Here is a 9526-nt window from a genome sequence, read left to right as displayed (position 1 = left end):
ATCATAGCAGGCCACACGAACATCCACTCCCTTTTCCCGACCGGAAGCTGAGGCCAGAGAATTTCGGGGCGCTTCGCAACGCCTCCCCACTACGGCCGCAGGCCTGGGACTTGAACCCACGTCCTCGGCCGCCGCTAAGCCCTCGGAGCCTGGTGCGCGAGGAGGGGCCAGGTGGTGCTCCTTGCGCGCGGCCTCCTGGGAAGTGAAGTCCTCGCACAGTCGCGCGCGGCCCCCTGGGAACTGTAGTTCGCAGGCGCGGATCGGGCCTGCTGCAAGCGCAGGCAGACGGCGCGCCGGACTACGCTTCCCGGCAAGCCGCGCGCCCCGCCCCCCGCCCCGGCCGCAGTCAGTCTGGCCGCCCCGCCCCGCCCCGCGGCCCTGGCCCGCCCCGCCCCGTCCGGTGGGCGACGCGCCGCATGGAGGCCGGCTGAGGAGCGCCGCCCCGCCTGGTACGCCGCGCGGCTCGGTTCGGGGCGGGGGGCGCGCGGGGCGCGCGGGACAGGGGGGCGGCGGCGGCAGCGGGGGCGGTCCAGACCAGGCCCAGTCGTCCCGCGGCACGCGGCCCCGGGCCGGACGGTCAGCGCCGGCCTCCGCGGAGCGCGCGGGGCTGAGGGAGAGGGCGCTGTGGACTGGGGGCGGGGCCGGGGGTGGGGACCGGGCCGGGTCGGGGTCGGGGTCGGGGTCGGGGCCGGGGCCGGGGCCGCGACCCGGGGTGGCGGCGGTCCGAGCGGGCAGCCCGGCTCCGCAGGGGCGGCGACGTGGCCTCGGAGGGGGCCCTGGGCCCTTCGCGGCCCCGGCGGCCTCTGCCCTTCAGGCCGAGGAGTCGGGGCTGCCATATGGAGCCCCGGAGCCCAGACTCCGAAGCCCGGCGCGCTCTACTCACCTCGATTCTGGGAGCAGCTTTATTGAGATGTAACTTACACGCCGCAAAGTTCTCAAATGCGTCTCTGTGAAAACTGTCCCGAGAAAGAAAAGCGAGGCTCACGGAGAGCAGGAAGTCCTCGGCGTCACACTTGGGGTGTCAGGGCCGCCGCAACCGGAGATGGGGGGCCTCCAGGTGTCTTCCTCTGGGCTCTCGGGAGTCCCCCGGAGAGGAGGGTGTACAGGCCACCGGCTCGCTGCGCCCCCGTGAAGGCGGCAGTGTCTCTGGGCTGTCTTCCTGGCTGTCGTTGCCTGCCCCCTTGTTGTGTGACTGGGAGGGAGCCCCCTGACCTTGGCGCCACTGGGCAGCCTTGCAGGGTGGTGGTGATGCTTCCGTGTCAGGCCTGGGGCAAAACCGCCAGGAGAGGGTCCAGCATGGTGGGCAGGAAGGACCCCACCCCCCAGTGCCTCCGAGGAGGTCAGCATGGGGACCCTCACTGGGCAGAGTGCAGGTTCCAGGAGGGTTGGCCAGGTGTGCTAGGCCTCCAGCTCAGGTGTGACTTGACCCTTTACCCATATCCCGACCTTTGCCACAGCTCCATAAAACAGCCTGCCAGGCCCGGGGGGGTTCCGGTGGCTTCAGAAGTGGGGGTGTAGGGGTGTAGCTTCAGGCCACACTCTGCTGCCTCCCACTCAGTCGTTTTTCTCTACAGCCTGTTGTCTGTCCAGTTTGGGATCCCTGACCTGAGCAGGCAGGCCTAGTGGGCTGGTTGGGAGCTGGTTTTTCTGGAAACTCCATCTGGCGCTGGTCAGCTCTTGGCCAGTAAGGGGAAGCCAGGCTGGGGTCTGGGAGGCATTTCTGGCTTCCTGATTTTTAGAGGCAGATGGGAGGGAACGACTGAGTGTGATCATGACAGAATACCACCGTTGGGGCTAAAGCAACAGTTTCCTCACAGTTGTGGGGATAGAAAATTCAAGACCAAGGTTCCTGCTGCCTTGGTTGCTGAGAGGAGCTCTTCCTGGCCCCAGACAGCTGCCTTCTCAGCATGCACACTCCCAGACCAGCCCTCCTGGGGCTCTTCCCAGGAAGGCTCTAGTCCTATCCTGGGGCCCAGCCTCGTGACCTTCTCATCTGAGTCATCTCCCGGAGCCCCTGCCTCCTAATTTCATCCCATTGGGCTCAGGGCTTCAAAATATGAATTAGAGGGAACACAGCCCAGTCCATAGCAGTGGGACCCTGAGAGGAGATGGCAGCCCATGGTCTGGCTCCCCGCCGGCTGCCTGCTGTCCTGGGTCTGTGCTGCATGGGGCACTCAGCAGGCTGTTTGCTGCGCTAACACCTCGTCCAGCAAGAGCGCCTGACACGTTCCCTGGGGGTCCCCAACGCAGGCGGGGCTCTCCCTGCCTGTGAGCCGGTGCGTTCTCTGGTGAACCTGGCAAGATGGGTCCTCTTGGGGGTCAGGGGCTCCCTGGCATTTGGAGTCTGTTTCCCATAAGTGTGTGGGTGGAGCCAGATCACAGTTACGCCCCTTCTGCGGAGGCGCCTCCTGGTCCTCCTGCCCCAGGGACGGACGCCGACATGCCATCTGAGCGCGGCACACCCTGTCCCCATCATGGGACGGCTGGGCGGCTGCTCGAACCACCCCGGCCCTGGAGGCCGGAGGTAGGCGTCTGGGCAGGTTGGGGGGGCTCCCGAGGCCGCACCGTGCCAGGTGGCAGTCTGAGAGTGGACAGCCCTGCGGACATCCCCCCGCAGCGCAGTTGCTGACAGCCCAGGTGCCTGTTTGCTGGAGGACCGGCCTCAGGCCACCCAGCTCAGGAGGCCTCCCCAGGCTGCGCTCCCTAAGTCCAGCGAGGTAGTGACAGCTGCTGGGGTGCGGGGAGAGCACCTGGATCGGGCGGAAAGTTCTGCTTTGTGCCGGCTCCCCAAGGGCTCGGCGTTGTTGGCTGGGTTGCTGGGCGGAAGCCTGGCGTGGGCTCCCTGGGCCTGGGCGTGGAGCCTGGGGTCTGCTGGGCTGGGCTGCCAGGACCTGTCGTCCAGAAATCCTGTGGCCAAAAACACCACCTGCGGGTGTGAGGAGGTGGAGGCTGGGCCCTTGCGCCCCTCCAGGCAGCTGAGAGGTCGGGTCCCGGCTGTAAAGATCTGAGGGTGCGTCATGCTGGGAGGAGGGTCGATGACCCTCTGAACTGGTCCTGAGTCCACCAGGGGCCCTGCCTGAGCTTCCGGGAAACCAGACCCTGGGAAGTGAGAGACGCCTCTCAGGCCAGGTACCCGCCCTGGGGCACTCCGAGTGCTGGGTCTGGGTACTGTGGCCCAGCTGTCTGGGGGCTCATGGCCCGTCTGCCCCCTGGGACAGAGGGTGGGTCTGGGGGGCCAACCAGACTGCGGCCCCCAGGCCCCAGGGAGGGACACTGAGGCTCACTGGCCTGCCTCCCGCTGGCTGTCACACAAGCTTCCCGGGACAGCACAGACGCTACCTGGAGAAGCTTCTCTGATCCTCTGGCACCGTGTGAAAGAGACCCAGGGGGCTCTCCTGGGTCTGCTAGGGAACCTGAGAGGAGGGCGGGCCAAGGCAGACACCGCAGAAGCAGCTTCCTGTTTCTGTTCCCGTGGGGCCTTTGGTCTGTGAAGCGGGAAGGAGGCGGCCCTGGGGCTGGTGAGGCCGGTGAGCCGCCCTCCGCGGGGACCGGCCCCTGCAGCGTGGCTGCTGCTCCGGGTGGGGGGCGCCGGGGCCCGGCCTGCTCAGAGCCCACGCTGGCCCCCCGCCCCCCGCAGAGGCCCCGGCTCTGCCTGCTGCTCCTCGGCCGGGGCCTCACCCGGGGCCTGTCAGTCCCTCTCGGGACCCTTCCCCCGACTTCATTCCTGGGAGCCCCAGGCCAGGACGCCGGTGCTCCGAGAGGGGCTGGGAATGGAGCCCGGGCGAGAGTTGGGCCCAGGGTCACAGGGTACTGGAGGGAGGAACTTGACCTGGTGTCGTGTTTATTTTATGGTCTGTATTTCCTCTTCGTTGTGAAACTGGAGCTGATGGGGCCTTGGGCATGTCCTGCTGCCTGCGTGGACCTCCTGGGGGCCCCCCGCGGTTCACATGTGACCGCGTGGACGCGAGAGCCCACCACGGCGCTGAGCCAAAACCAGATCAGAATCGCTGCTCACGTGATGGTCCTGTCACCTGTCAGATTCTCCAGTGGGCTCAGCCCGTGGGTGCCCTGCAGGACCCCAGCTTTAAGCTCAGCTGGAACCGAGGCTCTTTCAGTTTCTGGTTTGTTTCCAGAGGCACCTTGGGAGGTCTGGGTGACTGATGTGGGGCAGGCACTGCTTCTGTCCTCAGTGGGGGCGGACAGAACGCCATGTCCCAGCCCCTGACATCCCACCCACCCCCGCAAACACCCACCCCATTCCTGATACCCCCACCCTGCTCCCTGACACCCCAGCACCCCTACCGTGTCCCTGACCCCACACCCCGCCCCCTGACACCCAAACACCCCTACTGTGTCCCTGATACCCCCACCCCGCCCCCTGACATCCCCACCACCCCCTGACACCCCACCCTGCCCCCTGACACCCCCACTGCCCCTGACCCCCTGGTTTTCTCAGGTGAGAACAGTCTTCCTGGGTCCAGCTCCTGGCTGGCCTCTGGTAGGAACAGTGCAGAGGCTCACGGACGACCCAGGGGACTTGGTTTCTGGCTCAGCTTCTTAGAAGCAGGCTGGGTTCTCAGTGACGCCAGCACAGCCAGGCCATCCCCGATCCCTGCTCCCTGCGCCTCCTGAGTCTCTGCTCACACCCGTGTGAGACTCACACCCATGCCGACACTGCTGGGACGTGGGCGTCACTGCCCATGAGAGCAGGGCTGTGGCCACGTGGCCTCCCACGCCGGCCCCACACACAGACTCCCTCCCACCGCTTGGTGTCATTTTTTTAGGGAATTTTATAAATTTTGTTTTTGTTCCGAAGTCAAAACGGAAGCACCCAGGTCTGGCCAACTCCCCCATGGGGTGTCCCCCTGCCGGGCAAGCAGAGCGGGCGCGTCCCAGCTGTGGGTGACTCCAGGCTTGCTGCCCTGGTGTCCCCGCTCCGCGCCCGGGGCCCAGGGCTTGCCTGCGGGTCGTTCCAGACACCGGAGGCCCTGGCACACTGATCCCGTGCCCGGCCCTGGGGCCCTAGGTGAGGACGGCCCCTGTTTCCTCAGGCTTCACGCGTCACTGCCAGAGCTGCTGCCAGCCATGGAGGGGCCGGAGGAGCAGCCGCCCCGCGAGGTCAGAGGCTGGGTGGGCTCGGGGGATGGGTGCAGGGTCCCCGGGGCTCCCGGGGTCACACCACCCTCTGTGCCCAGAGGCACCTCACTGGTTTTCCCACTGTGTTGCTGACCAGCTGAGGGCCACGCTGGGCGCCATCGGGAGCGTGTCGGGGGCACATGCCCCGCGGTCCCCCAGGCCGGGGGCAGCACAGCCTCAGCGCCTCCTCCCTCTGCAGGCTGACACGGAGCCCGTCGTGACTTCAGGGGCCTCAGAGGCGGTGCCCAGGGTGCTCCCCGGAGACCCCCAGAACCTGTGTGCGTGCTCCCCGGGTCCCCGTGGGGTGGGGCTTGGGCGGGGTGACCTCCCGAGGTCGTGGTGAGCCGGGGCCCCGACCCAGCCTGGGGTGTTCAGGGGTGCTTGAGTGGGAGCCCCCTCCCCTCCTCGGGTTGGTGGGCTGGGGGCTTCAGAGTCGCCCTGGAGCCCATGGGCCCTGCCGCAGCCTCTCCTGGGCGCCTCGGCAGCCTGGGGCTCCCACCCAGGCCCCAGGACGCTCATCCTGGTGGGTGAGGACCAGAGGCTCCAGACTGGGAAGGACCCCGTGTAGGCGGGCGTCCCTGAGCGGGGGCTCGCTGTCCCGCAGCCGACGTGGACGCGTTCAACCTGCTGCTGGAGATGAAGCTGAAGAGGCGGCGAGAGCGGCCCGACCTGCCGCGCACGGTGACTGAGCTGGTGGCGGAGGACGGCAGCCGCGTGTACGTGGTGGGCACGGCCCACTTCAGCGACGACAGCAAGCGGGACGTGGTGAAGGTGAGGCCGCCCCTTCCCGGCTTCACGTGCAGAGCGGTGCCGCGGCCCAGCCGTGGGTGGGGTCGCCGCGGGGCAGGCGCGTCCGGGGCGGGGCTCTGGGCCGGGCGGGGCCCTGAGCTGGCGTGTCCGCCGCAGACTATCCGGGAGGTGCAGCCCGACGTGGTGGTGGTGGAGCTCTGCCAGTACCGCGTGTCCATGCTGAAGATGGACGAGCGCACACTGCTGCGCGAGGCCAAGGAGATCAGCCTGGAGAAGCTGCAGCAGGCCATCAGGCAGGTGCGGCCATCGGGCGGGCCGGGCCCGGGGCTCTGCCCGAGGGGCCGGAGGAGAGCCGGCTGGCGCCCCACCCCCGAGGCAGGAGCTGCTCTGGTCCCGGGGACCCCGGGGGTGCTGGCAGGTCGCAGGGGTGGGGAGGGGGCTTCAGTGTGTCCTGGGGCCGCAGGCCGAGACCCCCACTGCGTGTCCCTCCCCGGGGACATAGCACCCAAGGGAGATGTGGACAGGGGAGTCGGGTCTGGGCTGGAGGGCTGAGGGCAGGGGGCTCCGTGGGGCCACGGGCAGGCCGCCGGCCCAAGCCTGCAGGCCGCTGGCGTGTGGTGGACACGCCTACCGGCGGCCTGCGGAAGGCCGCCCCCTCGCGGCTGACACGCCCCCCGCCCCCCCAACGCAGAACGGCGTGGCGTCCGGGCTGATGCAGATGCTCCTGCTGAAGGTGTCCGCCCACATCACCGAGCAACTGGGCGTGGCCCCCGGCGGCGAGTTCAGGGAGGCCTTCAAGGAGGTGGGCCCAGGCCCGACTGGGGGCGGGGGCTCGGGAGTCGTCCCGGGGCCTGGGGTCCCCCACCGACACCCCAACACCCCACCTCTACCCAGGCCAGCAGGGTGCCGTTCTGCAAGTTCCACCTGGGCGACCGGCCCATCCCTGTCACCTTCAAGCGGGCCATCGCTGCCCTCTCCTTCTGGCAGAAGGTCAAGCTGGCCTGGGGCCTGTGCTTTCTGTCGGACCCCATCAGGTAGGTCCGCTCAGCCTCCTGACTGGGGATGCGGCCAGCCGCCTCATGTGACCCACAGTGACTGCCCCGCCGTGAGGCCTGCTCCCGAGTTCCCGGGCTGGGTCTCCTCGTGCAGAGCCGCCCCTCCCCTCCTTCCATGGGGTCCAGATGGGGGCGGGGGGGACCCCGCCCTGGGCCCACCGCCTCAGCGCCGGCCGCCTCCCCCCAGCAAGGACGACGTGGAGCGCTGCAAGCAGAAGGACCTGCTGGAGCAGATGATGGCAGAGATGGTGGGTGAGTTCCCCGACCTGCACCGCACCATCGTGTCGGAGCGCGACGTTTACCTGACCTACATGCTGCGCCAGGCTGCCCGCCGCCTGGAGCTGCCGCGCGCCTCTGACGGTGAGCACAGCACCCGCGGGCACGGGGCCCCGCAGGGAACGGGGGTGCTCAGGTGTCATGCGTCTCCCACCCCAGCCGAGCCCAGGAAGTGCGTTCCTTCCGTGGTGGTGGGCGTCGTGGGCATGGGCCACGTACCTGGCATTGAGAAGAACTGGACCACCGACCTCAACATCCAGGAGATCATGACGTGAGTGCTGTGCCCCGCACGCCCCCGTCCTGCCGCCTCGGAGTCGGGCTGGGGGCTGGGACCGCCCCCTCAGCCAGCCCAGCCCGCCCTCCCTCCCCAGCGTGCCCCCGCCGTCAGCCTCGGGCAGAGTGTCCCGCCTGGCCGTGAAGGCCGCCGCCCTGGGCCTGCTTGGCTACGGCCTCTACTGGACGGGGCGCCGTGCCGCCAGCCTGCTCCTGGCCCTGCCCGCCGCCCGGCGCTGCCTGCAGAGGCTCTGCGATGCCTGGCCGCACAAGTAGCAGGACAGACTGGAGCCAGCGCCAGTGCCGGGGCGCCCCTCGGGGGTCTCGGCCCAGCTTCTGCCCGCCCCCAGCCCGCCCAAATAAAAGAGTTGTTCACTGTCTGAGCTCGGGCTTCCCCGCAGCCCCTCCGCACACCCGCTGTGGGCTGTTAGGAGGCTCACAGGCGGGGACGAGCCGCGGGGCAGGGGCAGGGGCGCGGGAGGCCGGCCAGCCCCTTCCTCACTGTGCCTTCTCTCCGAGGCGGGCTGCGGGGGTGTCTCGCAGGGGGTCGGGGCCACTCCCTGGGGGCAGGCTGCGGCCATGCAGCCTTGGGGTGTCCCCTGGGGGCGACTTGGCCAGGCTCAGGCCCCAGGAAGCGCCAGCAGCAGCTCTGCCTGCAGAGATTCTGTGTTTTGGGCTTTTAAAAACGTCTGAAACTTTTTTACTCAGGTAATTTTAACTTAAACTGAAGCAAACGTCAGGAAATACTAGCCTTAAATCTGGTTGGGACCTAGAACATCTTTTTCTTGAGTCTCAGTCCTGGGAAGATGAGCTTGTAGGGCACGTCCACTCCACTGTGGGCAGCCAGGCCGGCCCCGAGCCTGCCTCCAGCTGCCGGAGGCCCAGGACCCCACCCTCCCGGGTGGCTGACCCTGCTACCTGTGCAGCTGGCGGACGGACCCGGGGTCTCCCTTGCCCTCTGGACAGACGGTGGCTGCCAGCAGGGCATCCACCTTGCACGGGACCCAGCCTGGGCGCAGTCGGGCCCCACACCGCACTGCCCTGTCGCCGCCTGTCCGCGTGTCTCCTGGTCTCCTGTCGGTGGCGTAGCACCTGGGGCCCACGGCCTCGTCCGATTGTGTGTGTTGACTCAGTGTCCAGATGAGGTGAAATCCACACCACGGGCTGGACCAGGTCATTGTCATTCACATGCTCGTATACCCGTCCCTTAGAAACTGAAATAAAATCTAATTTTGGAAGCCGTCTTGTGAAATATGTGGGAAGGGGGCTCAGGTGACAGGCGGGTCGGGGAGGCGCCAGCGTGCTGGGGGCTCCCCCCACCCCCGCGGGGCCCTGCCCTCACCCTGCGGCCCACGCTGCCGTGCTGCCCAGCCCAGCCCAGCCCAGCTGGGAGGAGGCGGGCCGGGACCCGCAGCTCAGATCGGTCCAGAAAGCCCAGAGCGGAGAGGGGCCTTCCCCCCAGAACACACGCTCACCCACCCGACGCGGGCCTCCTCTGTGCTGCTCTGCCCCGGGCCAGCTCAGAGGGGCCGCGTCCAAGGCCAGTAAGAATGGCCAGCGGGCACAATGAGCTGGGGGCCCCAGGGCTCCTGGGCCTCCCCCTGCCAGGGCTCTTCTCTCCACTGGTACAGGCAGTGGGCTGGGACCCCCAAGGCCTGGCCGGGCCTGGGGGGGTGGGGCAGGAGGGGCCGAGTGGATGCTGACCCTTCACCCCACAAGTCTGCACCCTGTAGGCCTCTCGCTGCCCATGAGGACCCTGTGGGGTCCCTGCCCTGAGCAGCCCGGGGAGGGGCAGACAGGGACCAGGCTCCTCCAGCCCCAAGTTGGGGGGGAGGAGGGCAGGAAAGCCAAGGCAGGCAGGTGAGGGCCACATGGGACCCACTGGGTGACCACGGCAGTGGGGGGAATCCAGGGTGGGGGCAGCCTCTTCAGGAGGAGGCAGCCTGACGGTGAAGGGACGGTGACCAGGTCATGAGTCACCTGCTGGGTCACCTGCAGGCCCTTCTGGGGCCCTGGTCCCCGGAGTGCTCTGAGGC

The 9526-nt window shown here is 68.3% G+C and overlaps 1 protein-coding gene across 5 annotated transcripts; it reads left to right on the top strand.

The window, feature by feature from the left end:
* The first annotated feature begins 359 nt into the window (after positions 1 to 359).
* Positions 360 to 8728, top strand: TRABD (TraB domain containing). Of its 5 annotated transcripts, none has more exons than XM_043440691.1 (9): positions 360 to 449; positions 5052 to 5118; positions 5336 to 5414; positions 5741 to 5907; positions 6043 to 6183; positions 6578 to 6688; positions 6781 to 6920; positions 7129 to 7488; positions 7589 to 8728. In XM_043440691.1, the coding sequence occupies exons 2-9, from the start codon at positions 5086 to 5088 to the stop codon at positions 7764 to 7766; spliced, it is 1209 nt and encodes a 402-aa protein (XP_043296626.1). In that variant the 5' UTR covers positions 360 to 449; positions 5052 to 5085; the 3' UTR covers positions 7767 to 8728. The 5 variants fall into 5 exon arrangements, with proteins under 5 accessions (XP_043296626.1, XP_043296625.1, XP_043296623.1 ...); XM_043440690.1 differs by having other exon boundaries at positions 363 to 449; positions 5234 to 5414; XM_043440688.1 differs by lacking the exon at positions 360 to 449 and having other exon boundaries at positions 7129 to 7301; positions 7377 to 7488.
* The last annotated feature ends 798 nt before the right edge of the window (positions 8729 to 9526 follow it).

The sequence above is a fragment of the Cervus canadensis genome, chromosome 21 (assembly GCF_019320065.1).
Source record: "Cervus canadensis isolate Bull #8, Minnesota chromosome 21, ASM1932006v1, whole genome shotgun sequence".
Taxonomy (NCBI): domain Eukaryota; kingdom Metazoa; phylum Chordata; class Mammalia; order Artiodactyla; family Cervidae; genus Cervus; species Cervus canadensis.
The sequence above is the reverse complement of the archived record's forward strand: the minus strand, read 5'-3'. Positions and strand labels throughout refer to the sequence as shown.

Excerpts from the sequence above, each read along its gene's own strand:
- TRABD (XM_043440690.1), top strand. The coding sequence starts at position 5,086 with ATGGAGGGGCCGGAGGAGCAGCCGCCCCGCGAG. Across the intron at positions 5,415-5,740 it reads CGGAGACCCCCAGAACCTGT|CCGACGTGGACGCGTTCAAC; the intron begins GTGCGTGCTCCC and ends GCTGTCCCGCAG. Across the intron at positions 6,689-6,780 it reads TCAGGGAGGCCTTCAAGGAG|GCCAGCAGGGTGCCGTTCTG; the intron begins GTGGGCCCAGGC and ends ACCTCTACCCAG.